Below are 20,363 nucleotides of genomic sequence, written 5' to 3'. Positions count from 1 at the left end.
GTTAACATCTGTTACAGTATAATAACCCTCAAAATAACTAATCACATTTTACCTGCAGTTTTCCAAAAAAGTTTAACTTACCTGTCCAACTTACAATTTTCATGCTCACAAGTGCTATGAGTTCTGCCAAGAGTTAAGGAAAATTTACCTTTTGTCTCCTTGCAAAACAATTCTTACTGAAGCTAAGACATTACTGATAATTTATTTCTACTTACATATTTCTTGAGATGAATATCAGCTTTTCAATCCATGTATCTCATCGGAACAAAAGCTTCACTTAACAGATTTGCCCTTACTGCTGCCAAGAACGAAAATAATTCAATAGCTCTTGTATTATATATTTAATTGTCTTCAAAAGGATGCATTACAACTGGGGGCATGGCACATTAATGTATTAGTAAACTACGCAGGGAGTTGTGCAAAATTAATCTGTGTCCTACAGCAAAAATGAACAAGATTATCTCATTGCATGAGAGATTCCAGAGGCTCTATCTTCCCCTCAGCACAGAGCCTCCATTAAGATTAATCAGTCACAAATGTACATTCCAAAGGAGAACATCATGTGAAATCGCCTCATCAAGTTAATGAATGACTCACCTCCCTCCTATCTCTTCCTCCTGTACAAGAAAACACAGCCCAAGGCAAACTCTCCATAAACCCAGATATGACGAATTCAGCACTCGGGAGACAAGGTCAGAGACAAAGTTTTAAGAAGTTACAGTAGCAGTTGGACTCGAAATTAAAGGTCTCTTCCAACCAAAATGATTCTATGATTCTAAGTACAGAAGCAGAGCTAATGTTTGTAGGATGGAGCAACACTGCATGGGGGGCTCTCCAACGTACAACACAGCTTTAAAAAAAAAAAAAAGTTCCACATGTAGGACAAATAAGCAATAAATTTGAAATAGAGTAAGCATTACTGAGGAGAGGTGTTCCCACTGATGCTGGGGTTTGTTACCAGAGAAATATATACATTTCTTAACAGCCAGAAGCCCTGAATTTTGGAACCATGCTGCTCCAAATAGCTTCGTCACTAGGTATTAAAATTGTCTTTTTTTTTTTTTCCAGGCTCCCTTTCAAATTTCTCCTAATGCTTTTTCCTTCCATCCCTGAGATGCTATACTTTTGGGATGCCTAATTTGAGCTACCTGTTGAGTACACAGGATGAGTTGGAGGAAAGCTGCTCTTCCTCAGGTGTGTCAGTGTCAATGCCTGTTGTCAGCAAGAACAGATTTGGCTGCATTTAATGTTTTCTCTGAGCGCAGGTGCCCAGAACTAAAGGTCAGTGCAGGAAACAGCTGAGCCTGGAACATGCTTATAAGCTGCAAAAATAAATTGTATCAACACTTAATAAATAGGGAACAGGCAGTAAGCAAGCAATAGTAGGGATCCGTCACTTTGCCCTTTTTTTTTGTTGTTATTTGTCAGGCGTATTTATAGAAAAGAAAGTACAGATTTGGGATCTATGAGTCAGATTGGTTGTTCCATCCAGCCAAGCCAAAGCTTTAAGCTCTGGGAGAACTGAGGACAGCATTGAGGCTTGACAAGCAGGACACCTCAACAGACAGTGCAGGCTGAGGGATGATCCATGAGAGCTTTCTGCTTTCCTCCCCGACCCCTCCTGTTTGTCCGAGTCTTTGTCCAAGCAAGATTCCTTGCTCTGCGGGGAATCAGTTGACTCCAGAGTCTGTCATGCTCTTGGTCTGTGCTTGTATCCTTGGGCATCTGTAGCTGGGAAGAACACACACACAAATAACATCAGCTTTATCCACCCATTCTCCAAATCGACTTGAATCAGGGATCTCATCCCTGTTATCAGCTATGCTATCGCTCCGTCCTCTTGCTAGGAAAAAAGGCTGTGCTTCTGCACTGTCACACGGCTGCTTTTCAGCTCTTACTTCACTTAAACCTGTCAATAATCCCTTTGTGTTTCAGAACAGTAAGTGTTTTTTCAGTAGCAGAAGGAGGAAAGCAGATGTATTGTGCCTTAGGAGCTGTGTTTAGTAGTTAGCTTGTCCCTGCCACGTTGAAAAGTAAAGCAGCCAAGAGTCCAAATGACTTTTAAGCAGCGCTTCCGATGCCCATGCCAGCTTCAGCAGACTCCCCACCCCTGTTTTCCCAAAATACTTGCAGGGCTGCCTGCCCTGTACGTTTTTTTCTCCTGCCGTCAAACAAAAGGCCACTAGGAGGAGCATTTATCTTAAAAATGGGGGAACGAGCCCATTCTTGGACAGTAGGTTTTGCGCTGGTAGCTGTGACGCAGCCCTCTTGGCAAACTAGCTGCTGAGCACAGAATATTGCAGCCAGGAGAACTCTGTGCCGGACCTCCAGCACCTCGGCGCCATTCAGGGTATTTTCCCCTTCACTAAAGCCCCCCCGGATTCCGCCTCACCCCCCAGCTCACCCGGCTGCATGTGCACCAAGCGGCACAGCCCTTTGCCCGCCTGCTTCTTGTACACGGGCTTCACACACACTTTGGTGGTGGTGCCCGAAGCCAGGTCCGTGAGGAGCACGCTGTGGATCTGCGGTGAAACGCTGAGGACGGACGAAGGGCCGGTTTGCCGCCGGCATCTGACTCTGTAGCCGAGGACTTTCCCATCGGCAGCGTCCCAGGAGGCTTTCAGGGTGTTGGGACCCATGTCTTCAAAGCGAAGGTGCCTCACTTTGGAGCCCTCTAGAGAAAGAAGATTAATGTTACCGCAGGGCGTTTGGATGGAGTGGTCCTTACCACCCAGCTACTAATTAGTCCTTAACTTTGTCCTGGTACCAGCACAACACACTTTTGTTGGCACCGTTAGGCACTGTCCGGCCGCCTCCTGCACCCTCAGCTGCCATCATTCTCCAAGCTCCTCACTGCTGAATCCCGATAAAAGCTAGATTTTGCCTCCTGTAGTATCTTTACAGGTACCTCTTCGGAGCAGAAGATTCTGCTGATGGAATTTCCACCCCTCTGATGCTAAATCACACCAAAGCTCAGACACTGCGGAGACAGGAGGGAAAGGCAGTTTCTCTCTCTTCTTTAGGGGCATTCAGGGATCCCCAAGCCTGTTCTGATGTGACGGTGCTAGCAGTTCGGCACTAACACACACAATATGACTGCTAGGACAGGGTGTGATCTGATTTTATTTCAGCCCCAGGCCTTAGCTATCTGCTACATCTTAATGGCATATCACGTGCTGTTCATCAGAACCTGCTCTTTCCCCTTCTCTCATCCCTCCCCGGTCACTGGGCTGTTTTCTGGCTTCACCCAGAGAGAGATGATCTGTGCAAAGAACCAGGGACACATCAGAAAGTCCTCGTGCCCACACAATTTCCCACCAGAGCGCTGCTCACGCACCTTCCTGGGTGCACGCTTTAGCTGACAGGGATCTCTCCTTTCCCGAGTTGTAGATGGCAGTCACCGTCACTAGATAGGTGGTATTAGGTGCCAGATTCTCCACCACGGTGCTGTTTTTCTTGCCATCCACCTCCAGCAGCTTCGCCGAGTTCCCAGGCAGCGGCCCGTACAGGATCTGATAACCCATCACACTGTCCAGCGCAGGAGCCCAACTGACCTGGAAGCTGTGTGGCCCCGACTCCGAGATGAGAACCTGAGCCGGGGTTATTTCCTCTGAAAGCAACGTAAAAAGATGTGGATGAGTCTGTAATTCAAGGCATAAGAATGCTGTCAGAGGGGCATAACTGACCTGCAACTTATCTGGTTTCCAAGGAGGTAGAAGAAAATTCAGCCAGCAAGTGGATGTTGATAGTCATCCAAGCCAGTGCAACCCCACTCAGCCCTCAAAATGTTTTTTCTACCTAATTCCCATTATGTTCTGTCCTAACCACAACCATCTGCCTCCTGCGATCAGACCACATGGCTGCGGGATGCAGACCAAGGGCTGCCCTGGTTCCTTTATACACATGAGGTCAGCACAGTGGAGAATTCCCCCTTAGTCACAACTGTGTGTATTTTACCTGGCAGAGTAGTAACCCTTGTTGCCTGCGGAGGGAAGTAGTGGATGTTGGATTCGGGGATGAGTACAACCTCGTAAGCAGTTTCTGGTGCGAGGTTGCTTAGCGTGAGGCTTGTGTGAGCCCCAGACACCTGGGCTGTCCTCTTCCTTGCGAGGTCACCTGCTGGGGCATACTCCAGGGTGTAGTAGCCGGTTTCTTGGGAGAGGAGCTCGGGCCACGTCAGGCGGAAGCTGCTTGAGGTGATATCCACTGCATGGAGCCGATTTGCTTGGATAACGTCTGGAAGAGGAACAGTAGCAAGAAATCACTACTGGCATTAATATGCAGAACATGGCATATCTAAGATACGGGCAATTCTGGACGGGAGATGGAGCCTCCAGCAACGCTGGGTGACAGCCGAAGTCACCTGTGTGCAGCCAAGCCCCTTCACAGCAATTCACTGAACCAGACCCTCCTTGAAAGGTTCAGGAGCACAAAACTGCGTTCTTGAAGTCAAACACAAAGCTAAAAAGCTCTGCCTGTCCCCAGGAAGAGGGGGCAGCAAGTGGGGATGCCCAGCGTTTGCGGAGCTGGCGGCATTCATCCCAGCTGAGGTCACTCCCCGCAGGGTTTCACAGAGACCCTTTGTCTTGCGACATTCAACATTCAGAGCCGTCCTTGTGCTATCTCGCCTCGCCCTCCCCTTGCACAGAGGCTTCTCTTCAAAGCTCGTCCTACCTTTGAATTCTAGACCCCAGACACAAGCGCCTTTTCTGGCGCCCGGCAGTGCCCCCAGCTTCCTCTGCCACTCGACCCCTCCGATGCGTGGGGTCTCCTGAGCCCATCTTGGGCAGAATTCCACTGTTCTCTGGTCTCCCAGAGGGGCAGAAACACACAGGACTTTGTTTCTAGCTCCAGGGAAGTGACATACAAAGACAGAAAGATGCCTTTTTTTTTAAAGGGCTTTTAAAAGCACCCTGAGCCTTAAAGTGCATTTGCTCTGCACAGCATCTCTCCTGAAACCTTATGATAGTACCCTCCAGCTCAAGCTTCAATATTTCAGAGTACCGTAAGTAGCTCTCACTGGCTGCCCATTACACAGAGGTAACAAAAGTCCGCCCAGACCTGCAAGAGAACATGGGCAGCCTCGCACTCTCAGGCTTGTCCTTTAACTGGGAGAAGATTAACTCTCCTCCTCCGAGCTGCTCCGAGTCCCTGCCAACCTCCCTATACCAAATAAAGCAGCCTCATTTTTTCCTCTGAGCTGTTCTTTGGCTCTCCTGGGCAGTGAGGAACATTTCCCATCCCTGTGCCCTGCTCCCATCGCACTCCCGTCGCACTCCACCCGGCCAGAGCTTGGAGGAGCCAGAGGGTGGGAAGCAGCACCAGACCCTTCTCCGAGCCCCATGACTACCAGGGGCCAAGCCGAAGGAACAGGGAACAGAGGAAAGGTTTCAGCGCCAAAAGCCCTGCCAAAAATTTCTGCAGGCAAAGAAAAAGCTTCTTAATCCAGCAACTCCTACATAAAGGTGTAGTGAGCTGTGGAGATTGAACTCTTTCATGGAGGGTTCTCAGCCCACCTGGGACAAGAACAACTTGGCAGCCGGGGACCATTCTGTTGGAGTGTCCCTGGAGCATTACAACTCATTACAAACACAAGTTCAGCTCACTAACAGGTTTGTAGAAGGGAATTTGTCCCAGTCAGCCATTGAACCTTCAAAGGAGAATAAAGATATTTGTTCCAGACTTCCTAAGAGCCTTAGCTTGGACCTATCACATTGTGGAAAAAGCGTCTCAGTTCGCAAGGGCAGGAGCTGTGGGTCAGGAGGAATGTTGGTTTTATGGGATTCTCAAACTACCAGCCCTGTTGCAAACACCCAGTGACCATAGCCCAGCCCCACCATACCTAGGATGGCATCTCGAAGCTCGTTGGTGATGATGGGTAGGTCATCAACATCCACGAAGTGCAGGTGCTTCTCGGGAGGTTGGCTGGCAGCAGCAGAGAGCTGCAAGTAATTCCCCCGGCCAGTGCTGACAATAAAGACTGTCACTCCCATGTCCTTCAGGAGCTGCATGGGTTCTGAGATGTCATCAGTGGAGAAACCATCAGTCACCCAAATCAGCACCTTGGGAACATCTGGCCGGGCACCAGCTCCATCACTGAAGAACTTCTCCTTGGCGTAGGAGAGCGCTTGGCCTGTGTTAGTATCACCCATGAGCTGCTGAGTGTCCCGGATGGCTTGTTGCACAGTCTCACTGGACAGGTACCGGTCAAAGGGGAACTCCATGGTGGGCGTCGTGCTGATGTGGATGATGCTGGTCTGGACATCTTTGGGGCCAAAGGTGAAAGGTCGCAAAAGGTCCCATATGAATTCCTTGACCTTGGAAAACTCATAATAGGAGACACTGCCAGAGCTGTCCAGCAAGAAGAGGAGGTCCCCCTCGGAGTTGGAAACAGATGGCTGGGGACCTACAGGAGAAGAGAGAGGGAGACACATTAGTGAAATGGTGTGAACCCAGCTCGGTTATCTTGTGCCAAATCTCAGAATTCGGTGAGGATTTTGCTGGGTAGAGACCCAACTGAATAGAAGGATTGTGACCTGTGTTGGACTGTTTGTGTCCTGCTGCTTTCTCTGGGTTCAGTCTCACTTTGGGATGTCTGATCTAAGCCCTGCCCAGGAGGACCACTGTAAGGAAAGAGGCTAAAGCACTGCAGTGGAGCTGGAAAGAGCTTAAGAAACCTCATGACAGTCTTTCCAGGAACATGTTATTAACTCATTACACATAAACTGAAAGGCCAGGGTGGTGGAAAGGGGCAGGAGCTCAGAGTGGAGCCAGAAGTACAACCCGCAGCTCCTGGATCCTGCTCTCGCCGCTGCGGAAAAAAATGTCTCCGAGCTACATCGGCTTGTACCGAGACCTCTTGTGACCCAACACCAGGCTGATCCTGAGCACTTTCTGCTCCAAGTGGAGGTGGAGATGTTCCAGGAGCTGGGAACATTCCTCAGCAGCCTGAGCCAGCAGGTCAGTCGCGCCCTGTGCCAGGGAGCAGCTTCTGCCACCCAGAACTGCTGCTCCGGGCTAACGCCGTCCCAGAGGAAAAAAAACTGCACCAAGACGGCTGAGCATAATGTTAACATCCTTTAAACCCTGGTTTGACCCATCACACGGTGCTGGAAATAGCTGTGTTAAATAGGAGGCTCTTCAGGAAGAGCAACAGCTCCACACCACAATGTTCTGCGTGGATGGTAGAAAAGTTTGGTTCACAATTGGTTAACCAAAGCAACAGTTCCACTGGTGGGCAGGTAGATGTTTTGGAGCTAAAGAGGTTGTCTGTGGGTGGAGCAGAAGGCTAATCCTTCACACAGGCAAATACCATCCGAGTTACCTCTACTTAACACTCAGCCCTGCGTAAGATAGAAACAAATTCCTCCCATTTAGATTTTGGCAGCAGAAAGGATCCATTTAAAAAAAAATCTAGACAAAGGATCCCACTACACCAGGAGCGTGGCAGCGATTATAAAGCAACTGGACACTCCAGCGTCCTTCCCTTCAGGTTTAGATTTCTAATTCCTTCATCTTTCTTCCTGCTCTTTGTCCCTCATCCAACACAAACATGCCATCTGTGCCAGAGGTGGGGCTGCGGAGATTCTTTCGTTACCAGTAAATCCCTGCATTACGCAAGCGGCTGCTGTTTTCAAGCAGCTTCCTTTGCTTTACAGCAAAAGGAGGTCGGCCGCTTGGCAAGATGCCAAGTGAAGATTTCTCGTTTTCAGTGACGTTCCGGGAAAAAGGGGCATCCATTCGCACCTCCCTGCCCTCTGAGCTGTCAGGCTTTTGCTTCTGAAGAGCTGAGGAATAACTCTACGGACCTCGTATCGCTGCTGCTCCTGTGCTCCACTTAAACCTAGGGGACAACAGAGACCACACGGCAGTGTCCCGTTGTCACCCTCTCGCTGATACATGGTCAGTAGGCACAGATCATTTGGAAGGGAACGATGCGGGAGAAGAATGTCAGCCCGGAATCACAGTGCTGCCTGTTTAAACGCTCGGCTTTTCCAGGAGAAAAGCAGCTGGTCAGAATTCCCTGTCTTGCACCGAGATGCTGACAGGAGACATCCGCTTCCAGAGCTCCCCGTGCTCTCAACTGGGACCCGAACACCAGCCTGATTTACATGGGGCTTGGAACTTGTAGAGCAGAAAGGAATTAACAGCCAAAGAGGTCATGTCTTGTCTTGATTACGTTGTAAATTCCATGTTTGTCTTCCTTTCTTGCTGTTTGGCCATGCAATTAAAAAATATTCTGCTCTGAGCAGAGCCTGGTTTGGAGGCTGGAGGACACGGTCGGTGCTTCCCTGGGGCCCCTTGGGACCTTGCTGAGAGGCAGGAGAAAAGTGTTTTACAGCCACGAGGTGTTTTACACCAAAAACCGCGTCTAAGAGCAGCCTGTGCCGTGGGAGATGGTTAGATCACCTGCTTGTTTAAGGAGCTGAGCCCCACCAAGCAAATTAGGCTCATGTGACTAAACGCGCAAACTGCCGATGCAGGTCCCAGCTCGTCCACGCCACAGATTACAGGCTGGAGGTTGAGAAACGGCCCTTCGGAGAAATTCCTCTGGCAGGAAAGAAGCTGAGTTACCATCTCCTATGATCTTTTCAGGGGTTTCAGGATCTCTGCTGTTTTACTTAGAGCCTCAGGAGTCCCGAAATTATGCTAGGTATGGAGCTGTGTTTGGGATCGGTAGGCGCAGGACCCTCCACTCGCAGGGACAGCAACAGCCCCATCATTTTCTGCGGCTAATCCAGAGTAACCAGGTAATGGCAACCTCAGTTTCATTTATCAAAGTCTGAACTATCGAAGGGTTATGCTTTGCACCGATGCAGAGATCTGAATCTGGACCCAAAGGCGGCAAGGGCGGAACTGGCCATGCGATGCTCTGCTTTGACTTTGTGCCTTGGTGCACTAAGCCAATAACCATTGCCCTGAAAAAGCGAATCATCCTGATCACGTAGAAGCACCAGTGGCCACCCAGGAGCTTCCTCACTTTGCCCACTGCAGCTGGGAATAAACCACAACCGTTCACATCCAGTCAAGTCCACAGGAAACAGAGGGACCAGCCTGCATCCTACCCCTCAAACAGCTCCTCTCGTTGTGTGACCATGTCACACCGCCACAGCACCTCCGGACACGTGCCAGCCCATGGCCAGGAGCTCTGCCAGCCCGGCCGGTCGCTCACGGTTGCTTTAGGGAGGCCCCGCATCAAAGCTGCTGGAGAACGGGCACTTTGCCCACCAGCAGGTTCATTTCCTCGAAGGGTGCTCGGCGGTACACGAGTCCAAGCCAGCACGTCAACACCACAACACACACACCTCTGCCCCTGCAGCAAGGCACAAGCCCTCTGCAAAGCCACAATTTGCTTTTTCACATTCTCCAAAGGTCTGAGTGTTGGTTTTTAGCCTGGACTGGGGATCTGCCACATATGCTCCCATGGCAGCAGAAATGCACGACAATAGGAATAACCGCTGTCTGTGTGGACATTGAACATTGTGACAATGCCAGAGGCAGTGGGAGCATTGCCAAAACCGCCTGTGTCGCTGAGGGCCAGGATCCAGCACCCCGCAAGGGATCTGAGCCACAGGCAGTCTGCTCTGTGTGCCAGGAGCAGGAGCGGACCCCAGCAGTCTGGGGACCTCCCGGACAGACAGACAAGAGCTTCGCTTCTCCTTTGACACTGGGTTACACTTCTCAGGTGCAGTGACAACCAGGTACAGCCAGCAGTGGCTCTGCAGTCAAAGAAAAGAACCTTCTTCTACTTGTGAACACAAGGCAGAACAAAAATAACTGCATCAGCTTGGCCATCACAATGTGGGCTACATCTACAGTGCAGAGACCAAACCCAAGATATTCATCTCCTCCCTGTCCCTTTTCCTGCTGTCAGTTCTGTGAGACTGACCCATCATCATTTTCCCTGAACAGTATCCAAGAGAAAGCATCCTAAAGAGGAAATATAATGATCGAATTACAGAGATTAGCAAGAAAATAACAGAAGAGGTATAGTATCAATCACTGTTTTTACTTTTCTTAATCAATGTACCTCAGTACGTAACAGTGAGGAGTCAGGACTTTTTCCATACGATTGCACTAAAATCTGCAAGTTTCTGGAACAGTTTCCTTTCCGCTACTGGAAACAAGATAAAATTTCTTTCTAAGATGACAGGTTTCAAAAGGTTTTTTTGTTTGTTTTGTCCTTGTGCCAGCAAAGTAACATATAAGTACTATACACCTAAAGCAGCAATATAACTTCAGCTTTTATTCTGAAAAGGTTTTACGAGAAGCAATAAGGACCAGGAAGAATTACATGGGGGAAAGCAGTAAGGGAACATCTCATCTTTCCAGGCACTCACCTCTCTCAGGTGCGTTCTGTCCCGCAGCAAACTGCAGCCACAAACCAAGAGAAATCACTGTCTTGGCCAACATAGCAAAGCCTGGTCCTGGGCAAACTACCTTAAATCCAAAAGCTCGGCTCTGTGAAGGCAGATGAAGGACTTCAGATCAGTCATATTACGTGCGAGGATCTACCGGATCCCAGGGTGCCACTTTTATGCTGCTCATGCCTCGAGATCCGACCGCTTCTTTACGTGTTTTGCTGGGCTGTGGTGTAAGCCCTGGCTCCTGCAGACAATTTTCCTTCCTCCCCCCCTCCTTTTAAAGCCGTAAATCCATCTTGACAGGAATAGCTGGAGGAGAGGCACAAACAGCACCCCTGCTGCTGTTCCTCTCCAGAGTTAAACTTGCCCCAGGAGCGTGGATTCAATTGCAGCCTGCGTGCAGCTGGGCTGGTTTGAAAAATATATCCCTATAGATAAAACTTTGGCCTTGCAAGACGCTGGCAGCAATCCAGCTACTAGGGGAAAAAAAAAAAAAGTAAAAAAAAAGCTCAGAGAAATCCAAAGCTGCTCTGCTCTGGAATGAGCTAGAAGGAGGAAAAACATGTATATAGAGGAAAGGAAAAGTAGAAAGGCTGGGGAGTGTGCCCTGCCCTGGGAATATTGGCTAATCTTCTGGGAGGAGGCAGCAGAGCGTTCCCCAGGTCCTAGCGCGACGCAGCGCGCGTCCCTTGCCCTGGGGCCAAACGCGGGATGTACAAACCACCGATGTCTCGCGGCTTCACCGGCGAGAAACGCTGGTGTACAAGTCACCAAGAAACACAGAGTGTGGGGGAAGCAACCTCAGCCAAGGCGGGAGCGTCAGCTGCGTAGAGAAGGGCAAGAAACAACATTCCCTGCTGCGGCTGGTACATGCAACAGCGACGTGCCCGCTAATTATCTCGCATCAGGGTGGTGTTAAAGACATTGCCAAGTCTGAGTCAAAGGGGACTCGCATGCCTGAAGGTAAACCTGTGACAAATATCTTACAGGATGGAGGGGCAGAAGAGTTTGGCAGAGAGACCAAAGACCCCAGGGTCAACTTTCAGAGGCACCCTCAGGCTCCCCATCGCCCTGTATGCACCACACGTTTGCCAGAACAACAACAAGAACACACACCAAACACAAAACCCACCAAACCAAAAACCAACCAAACCCAAACCAAGTTTCCCTTCTGATGGCTGTCCTGCTGTCCCTGTATCTGGTTTTGGCTCCAACCCACCAGCTGGAGTCCCTTTTCCTTTTCTCACTTCAGGTTTTAACATGTGCAACTTCTGGACAGATTCAAGATGTTACTAGAAGAGAAAAGCTGGAAAATTACACCCAATTATGAAGAAACCAGCCCATCATCACCTCCCTTAACATGCGGATTGACCAACAAGACAGGCTAAAAAGCAGCAAGGGAGCAACATTTAGAAGCCCACAGGATTTCTTAAACTGGTGAGCAATGTTTCCCCCAATTTGATTTTCTCTCACCTCAGAACTGTAAAAAAAAAAAAAGTGAGCAGGAGTTAGGAGACAAGGAGCTGTGCAAGGTGGAAAAAATAAGACTGAATGTTAGCTGAGCTGTGTCTGAACACAGGCACACAGGACTTCACCATTGCCTCTTGAAATGGAGAGCAGAGTTTTCCCTCTGACTCAGTGTGGTTTGGACCTGCGCTCGTCCTGGTGAAGTCAGCAGGACCCGCAGGTACCGTGGCGGCGCAGCCGTCAATCCGCGCTCTCATCTGGCAGGCAAGCTTCCAAGGGAAAAATGAAACAGCAAAGCAAATCACACCCCAGTCTAGTCCGCCGATCTGAGCGAATTCATCTATTCTCATCGCTCAGATTCACATTGCTGATGTATTGACCATGGTGGCAGCCAAGAAGGCAAAAGGCTTTCCAAACCACTGCTGAGTGAAGGGCTTGTTGAGTCGTGTCCTTGTTCTATGCTGGTGAATATATTGTATATCCTACTTGCTGTTCTCACACTGGTTGTATTCTGGATCTGGGGCACGGAAGGGACGGGCTGGACAAGGCAAGTGTTGCCCTATTGCAAACCATCTGCTTCTCGTCGACTAACCAAGACATCCATGTGCTCCTGTCCTCCCCCCGCCCCATTGCCCAACGACCCATTCAGATAAAATAAGTGCAGAGACAGAGGGTAGAAATGCCGTGGGTCTGGTTCCCCAGGCTCACGGGTATTCCGAGCCCCTTAACTAGGGCTGGTGGGAATATGGACATTATTTCCTTCCATTACTCACTTCCCAAGGAACTCTTTCCACGGAAGGGTTGCTTGTCTTAAAATAATTCCCTTTTTTTGTCAGTTTATCAATGTAAATGCCATTCCGTCTCCAACCCTGCAGCTTGGGGAGATTTCAGCCTTTATCTCCCTGTAACTCCTGCTGGCACAGGTGGAAGCAGGAAAAAACAGCCTGGAAAATAATTAGATCCTAGACAATTTTGTTTTATTTTTAAACTTTACTGTAACTGACAGATCCTGTTTCCAGTAAGACGGGTGCATGCGCCTGCTGAGCCTTTCCCGGTTGATGCATCCTGCACTCTGAAGCCAGCAGCATCACTCCAGCTTTGCTCTGGTTTAACTGTGATCTCAGCTTAGGCTCAGCTCCCTATCACTGCTAGTTGACTGAAATGCACTCAGGATGATCATCCTCTTACCATAGGAAGTTACAGAGCAGCTTATGAAAAAGAAATTTAAAAAATTAGTATAATCACCGACCAATCTACTGCATTTTGATTGTGGTATTGCGGAGTGCTAGCACGTAGCTGCCAAGAATTGTCTCATGAACCACCGAAGCATGGACAATTCCTCACGGTGGGATGCAGACATGCACACACATACATCACACAGCACAGACCCTCGGCTTCGGTGGCGTGCTGCAGCTGCCGTGACATTCTGGGCATGTAAACAATACGCAATTGCTGAAGAGATGCAATATCCTCTCCGAGGCAAATTACCGCAGCTGGAACAAACAGGCTTTTTGGGAACACAGCCCTTTTTTTTTTTTTCCTAGCTCTACATAAAAGTTTTTGTTTGGAGGGGCCATCTATATATGGCAATTTGGAAATTCCCCATTTGGAAAGGAAGCAAAGCAGCTCGGCCACACTGGAAGAACAATGTGGGGAAAAGCTCCTCCTGGAATTCCAGGGAAGGCTCGTGCAGCCCCGCACAGGTGGGCACTTACCTGAGGTGCCAGTAATCCCACGTGGCTGGATGTGCCAGACTTTGGGGCTGGAAAGCAAAACCTCTGCCAGCTCCCGCTGAGACATCAGCTCCGTTCTGATGCAGAAGGTGCAAATAGCAACTGAATCACCACCGACACCCACAGCACAGCACAGGTTTTCCCCCAAACGCTGCCCACACATGGGCCACCCAACTGCCTTTCTGTATCACACTTACCTTCTAAACAGCTACAGGCTGGCGGGCACGAACTTGAACTCCACTGACTCAGAAATGCCATCTGGACTTACAGCAGCGAGGATCGGGCCCCGCGTTGCCAGTTCTCAGTTAACAGTGTCATGCAGTCTCAAGTCAGCTCTTATTTTTGTTTGACTTGGAAGACAAACTACAAAAATAGACATGTTTACTCCCTGCATTCACCAGCTTTATTTCTCCCAAATTTGCTCGGTGACTGGGGATGACTCCGCAGTGAGGTAAGGTCTAGCTTATAGATCATCTCCATCTCAAAGCATCCTAAAAAGTCACCCAGTACAAAAATACACCCACTTCTGGGGTGAAGCCCAGTAGCTTTTCAACTACTTGCAGCAGTATTGCACTAAAGCTTAGGATACGTGAAATAATTTGCAGGACAGATCTACTCTGGAAGAACACAACCACGCAAATTAGCGTGGTGTCAGTATACTGGGAAAGGCTGCTTCCCATTCTAATATTGAAGAACTGGCTGCACAGTTATCAGGACCCTCTTAAAAATATCCTGGTAGCATTCAGCAATAAGAAAATACTTCAGAAACGGTGCCCTGGATGGGAACTCTTGCTATTTCCCCTCCAGCGTGGTGTCGTGCCAGGACACAGTGTCCTAGTTTTCTCTCTCATGTGCATTTGCAGCAGCCTATTTCAAAACGGAGGAATTTATGGAAATAACACACAGGTAGACACAAGCATCTTAGATGTCTAATGCACTCGGCAGAGGGGGTAGTAGGCACAGAGAGGGGAAAAAAAACCCAAAACCCGAAAACCACCCAAAACAAACTCTCACTGTGCAAACACAGCTCAGCAATAGCCAAAACATTGGTGCAGCAAAGCTGCTGATACCAAGGCAGCTTATCTGCAAACCAGCTCCCATCGCTGGCCAGTAAAACTGTCCCAGGCCTGAGAAAGTGTGCCTTAAATGAGCAAATCATTCCAAAATTCAGCTGCATCCAACGTAGTCCATACATCAGGGCAAGAGATCAGATAATTATACTGTAGACTGTACAGGAACCATGTTTTAATGCTACAATGCTCCTATTGTCTTCAGGAAAACTGGCCTAGAGCAAACAGCAGCTGCTACTTCTTTCACATTTGTTCCTTAAGTAAAAACTGCAGTGACGGACTGGTATGGACGGGGCTTCACGCTGTTATTTTTGAGCCAGCCATAAAACCAGCTTTGACTGTTGTTAAGAGCTAACACATACAGTTTCATTATGGGCTGAAAGGAGCAATACTGGGAAAAAAGGCCTTTATGCACAGCAGCATTTGGAGTGAGCCCCGTTCATGCTGTAGCTGTGTAGCAGCCCCACTTTCTGAAGTGCAGCTGGGCCAGTTTTTGTTTACAAGCTCACAAAACTGCACAGAGTCCAACCAGCTTCTTGCTTTCACCTTGCCTCTGGGATCTGAAGTGTTTTAAATTTGTAGGAACAAATGAGATCATTTGCAGCGTTCCAGGAGCAGGTCAAAGAGCAACCTGATACAGAGGAGGAAAAAGAAAAAGCAGGAGGGCTGGATGCCAGTGATGCGAAGCAGAGCTTTGCTTGGCACTTAAGCTTGGCTCTGATCTGACACAGTCCAGGCTCACCCATCTGAATTCAGAGTATCTGAGATTTCATTTTCCCCTTTCTCCTGCCTGGAACCTTTGTAATTCCTTTGACTTATAGCTGCTCACAGCCAGGGCAGGCTTCCCCGCAGAGATAGGTAGTAGTGAAGGGGTAAAACAGGAGAAACAGAAAAAGACAGTGTAGGTGGCTCATTCACAGGCTTCTGGATTCCTCTTTTTGTCAGGTAGGTCAGAAATAGCAAACACCTCTGGCCCCGTCTCTCCAGGTTACTGCAGCGGCCCCTCTCGTGCACAGCAGGCTGACTTAATAACTGCTGGGTTGTCAGAACTCATCCTCATCCTCCACCTGCCGCCACAGACGGTGCTGCCTGTCCGCACACATCAGCTTCCCCGCCGAGGAGGAGCTGCCAGACAGAGCTCTTTGCTCCGCTGCTTCAGTCCTGGGCTCCCAGCTCAGCCCAGGACCAGCAAGAGCAGGATGGGAAACACCAACCATCCAAATAAATAGACAGGGCGCAGGCTGAGCCATCTTCGCATGTGCAAAAGTCAAATCCAAACCAGCATCTTTGCCAGTGGGACACACCAGACGGAGAATCAAATGAATTACGACCAGGATTTGTGGCTGGTTGGACAGGACTGGCACCAGTTACTGGGTCAGACTCTGCTTCACGTGTGGAATCAGAACCTGGGAGCCTCTAGCTGAGATTCTCCAAGACTTTGCGTTCCTGCCTCATTTCCTTCACAAGACAAGACTTTACTGCATTTTTCCCAGCTGGACCCAAACTGTATTATAGTTTCACTTTGCTTGCCAGGAACCAGGGCAGCAATGAAAATTGGACCCACTTCTAAGAGGTACAAATGAGGTCTGGATGCAGACGTCAATTTTTAACCAAAGGCTATTCTTTGGAGTGCATCGTTTTCCTTATTGCTTGACTTTTATCCCCGCCTCTATCCTGTTAGGAAACCCCAGACTATTGGGAAAAGCCAAATTTAAGAGAACCTCCTCAGAACCAGGTTTCCTGAGGGATTTCCAGCTACACAACAACGATTTCCCGTTGAGCGGCAAGGTCTCAGCCTTGAGAGCCGTCAGCCTCTTTTAATAATTGTAGTGTCTTAACCTGTCAGCCTGGGAGAGAAAAGCCAATTTGGAGCAGCCTGCAGGCACGCAGACGAGAGCAAGACATGCCAGAGAGAGCGTTCTGCACACATGCAAAGGAGACTCATGCGTTTGGACAGTCGTCCTGGGCTTGTTTGTCTGCAGGGTGTCCAAGGGAAGAAGCCACCAAGCCAAAGGACACCAGCTTCTCTCTCCCGGGAGGCTGGATTGTCGTCTATTGTGCTTATTCATCCAATTGCTTTGAATCGCACCAGTAATTGTTAAGGTGGTTTTACAGCCTTTTACCCCACGCAGCTCTGCAGGCCCTGACCGACTGCTGGGTGGTTTCTGAAGGTCCGAGTTAACTCTGTCATGACTTATAGCAGGTTATTTGGTAAGGAATAGAGAAAAACAGCAGCACAGGATAGTTTCTGTTCCTATCAGTGAAGCGGCTGTATTTTAGGTGTGCTCTATTTTTAGAGGCTCGTCTAAATCTTAACGAGCTCTGCCGAGTTCTTGGCTCGGCGGATGGGGGAAAGCAGACGAAGACATTGATGAATTGGCCTCCGAGCACCCATCAGACCGGCACGGAGTCACAACAGGAAAGGGAAGCAGCAGAACGTGGTGTGGAAGGTCCCATCAGGAGGGACCTCCTGGCTCCCACTTCAAGCACAGCTGCACGAGCGCCGGCCAAGCTCCGCGCTGGAATTCAGAAGAGAATGAGGCTGATTTTCCATCAGCCTCAATACCCAGGTGACAGTTTGAGCCTCCCCACTCCCAGCTCTGATAGGGGCAGAGGTACCAGTTTTCTTATTTTTACCTTCGTGCCAGCAGCATTTGAGACTAGAGAAGCTGACTTTCTGAATAAGCATAGTCTGAAAAACTGCCGTGCCGGGCTGGAACGGGTTCGGCACTTGTGTGGCTACAGCAGAGGAGCACAACTGGACCAGCCTGGGATGGAGATTTCCAGAGTCCCGCTGGAAAGGTCACTTCTCTGGTCCAGGCCGTCAGAAGGGAACTGACCTTTGGTTTCAGGGTTTAGGACTGACTCTAAGGTAGGCTTTGCTGGGGGCTCACTTTTCATCTGGAGCTTCTCACCCCCTCTCAGTACTAAGGCAAAACCATCTGAGCAGGAGCAAGGCTTCAAGCACAAAAAACAATCATTCTTTTTGTCTGAACCCAGCTGGGGAGCGAGTGGGAGGAAAGGGAACGACTCCGTGCGCTGTCGGTGGCTCCTCCAGCCCCGCTGACCTTGGCTGGCCCCCTCTTTGCTCCTGCAGCCCTTGGAAACTTGTCCCCCCCATGCTGGTTAGTGTCAGAGTGGGGATTTTCTCTCCACATCAGCCCCTAAAAGCCCTTGGTTTATGACTCTTCTCCTCACAGTGCATGGGCTGAGCTCTGAGTCAGATCTGAGTTCATCCTTCAAGGCACCAATTCTTCATTTTCCGCATATTCAACAAGTCCTAGAGGTGTAGATGTCTGTGGATTCAGGCTTTGGTGCCTACAAACCACGGAGGAGACACAATGAGACAATCAACACGCTGCCCCACAACATGTGCCTGACAGCTACCCCTTCTCTATTGCCAGCCTTGTACTCCTCCCACGTCAGACCAGGGAAATAGCTGCAATTCCAGTAGTCCATAAAGAAAGAGGTGACTTGACGCATGCAAAACAATCCAAACAATTCCCGTCTATTTTGGGGATAAGAGGCTTTTGTTCTGGAGCTGAGTGTTGTAACGCCTGACCCAACGATGAAAGAACAATGAGAGCAAAAATATTCCCCCACAAATAAGTGGAACTATTAGCCAGAAATATCCTCTCTGCTCCCCACCCTTCCGTGGAGGCACGGGCTCCCTCTGCAGAGCTGAATTTGCTTCTTCGACCAAGGAAGAAGATACAGGTGATGTGAATGCAGAATCCCAGCCGGCCATCCACTGATGGAAATGTCATACACGCTCAGAGAAATAGCACGTCAGCAACAGAGAAACAGCTAACCACACTCTAACACGGACCCACATCTCTGTACACGCTCACACTCAAATCTTGCTCTCTGCGGAAAATGTGAAAATTTGCAATTCCAGCCATTCCTCCCCTTCCCAGCTGCAGCACTGAACCAAGTAAGCAATAAAATAATAGCAATAAAGTAATACTTACCCCTTCTGCAGTCATTTCCATTCCTAGTTGTCGAAAGAGAGAGATAAGTAAAGCTCCATATATATATATATATATAGGTGGGACACAGGGCAGAGCAAAGCGGGGAAGCAATCACCCTTAAGCACATGCAGCTGCTGATCTCAGGTGGTCCTGCTGCTGGGGCGGGGAAGATTTGTTCAAACTGGGCTCTAAGTGTGGGGCCTGTGCTAATGTCTCATCCCGCTCGCATGTCCATCACGCAGAGGAAGTTGGGCAGATCCTGTTTAGCAGATTTCTCCCACACACAGGGCTTTTTCTGCCCCTGCAGCTCTTCCTGGCACCTGTCAAGGGCGTTGCTGATGCTTTCCCCATGCAAGGCACTCAGAAATCAGTTAGAGCTGCTGTTTCCATGTGCTCTGCCACTTTCCTCATCTCGAGAGGCCATTGCAAGCTTGTCAGAAATGGAGATGATGCACAAGACATGATTGAGAGATGTCACAGAGGGCTAAAAAGAAAAACAGATGCAGAATGGAACTGTGAAATTGAAAAAAAGGGCCTTTTGTTTGCAGTCTTCCCCTGAGGCTGCTTGTGTTGTTGCTTGCATCATCGTGCATGCAGGCTACCAAGACCTCTCCTCGCACAGAATTCCCTGCAAATCTCCAAAGCAGGGGTGAAGTTCTGGGAGTTCTTTGCTCTTCTCTCCTGAGCCTTCAGACTAGGCTATGGCTAGATGTGAGGAGTTGGCATCAGCCTTTGCTAGCTGGAGAATCCCACAACAATGCAAGTCTTTGCACTCCTATGTGTTAGACCTCTGACTCTAACCAGAATCAAACATTTTCCAGGATTTCAGATCAAAAATCAGACGCTCGGTTTTAGCACAGTGATTCCTGGGCTCTTTCTCGTTACAGTTGCTCATTAATCAGTGATGACAAGGCTTTCCTGTGTTGCAGCTTTGGAATGAGCATGAAAGCTGGAGCCTGAGCCTGTGTAATGTAGGCTGCGGTAATTATCCCAAATCCCTCTGTAGCAGAAATAACCGTGTTAAAGAGGATGCAAAGACAGACATGTCCCATTGTAGACCATGGTGAGGCACCGTGCACATGAGGGGTCTCAAGCCCAAAGAGAAAGTTTTCCATTTCTGGTCGTGAACGATCCAGACAGCGGGAGGAGCTCCAACAGTGACCTCATGAAAGCGTCTTGTGCCAGTGAAACACTTGGCCAGGCTTTGGAGAGGATTTTTTTCATCTCCAGAACGTTCACGGGGTTTTGCTGAAGAGCCGCGTCCAGCGGGATTGACAGTGAGATGGTGCATCTGTTCTGAACAGGCCGGATTGCTTTCTTATATTCAATCTTCTAGTCATTTTTGGGACGAGAAAGGAGACCACTTTCTGGTGGAAATGGGCGAATTCTTCTACCAGAATATTTCTACTCCAAGAAATCCCAAGCAGTATTTTTCCAGCTCACATGTAATAATAAACTCTATCCTCGATTACTGCTATCTCGATGAGACAACCCCAAAAGTGCGTCAGACCCTTCGGCTACCACATTCGTGTGGCTAAAATGATGGCAAGGAGCTGAATGATCAAGGCAAGCACCAGAAAAACCCATCAGCAAAAGGCCCTCGAGCAGAAGCCGAGCAGTTGAGGTGAGTTCCACCCACAGGACCTTTTCAAATCCCACAGAAATCTGATTTTCCAAGTGCTAACAGGACTGGTCTGGCCCGCGCAGACGGGCAGGCACAGAGCCATGCCAAACTAGAAAAATAACACAAAGTTATCC

General features: G+C 49.1%; 1 protein-coding gene across 4 annotated transcripts; it reads right to left on the bottom strand.

Moving 5' to 3' along the window:
- Positions 1 to 326: 326 nt before the first annotated feature.
- Positions 327 to 13,848, bottom strand: VWA1 (von Willebrand factor A domain containing 1). 4 transcript variants are annotated; one of them, XM_065650232.1, is made up of 8 exons: positions 13,762 to 13,848; positions 13,547 to 13,641; positions 10,341 to 10,461; positions 5,843 to 6,406; positions 3,958 to 4,236; positions 3,338 to 3,610; positions 2,405 to 2,674; positions 327 to 1,731 (listed from the first exon to the last, which is right to left on the bottom strand). In XM_065650232.1, exons 3-8 carry the CDS (start codon positions 10,411 to 10,413, stop codon positions 1,691 to 1,693), a joined length of 1,500 nt encoding a protein of 499 aa, XP_065506304.1. In that variant the 5' UTR covers positions 10,414 to 10,461; positions 13,547 to 13,641; positions 13,762 to 13,848; the 3' UTR covers positions 327 to 1,690. The 4 variants fall into 4 exon arrangements, with proteins under 4 accessions (XP_065506304.1, XP_065506305.1, XP_065506306.1 ...); XM_065650233.1 differs by lacking the exon at positions 13,547 to 13,641 and having other exon boundaries at positions 13,762 to 13,832; XM_065650234.1 differs by lacking the exons at positions 13,547 to 13,641; positions 13,762 to 13,848 and adding an exon at positions 11,584 to 11,601.
- Positions 13,849 to 20,363: the final 6,515 nt, after the last annotated feature.

This window comes from Caloenas nicobarica, chromosome 22 (genome assembly GCF_036013445.1).
Source record: "Caloenas nicobarica isolate bCalNic1 chromosome 22, bCalNic1.hap1, whole genome shotgun sequence".
Lineage (NCBI taxonomy): Eukaryota > Metazoa > Chordata > Aves > Columbiformes > Columbidae > Caloenas > Caloenas nicobarica.
Note: the sequence above shows the minus strand (reverse complement) of the source record. Positions and strands in the feature narration are given on the sequence as shown.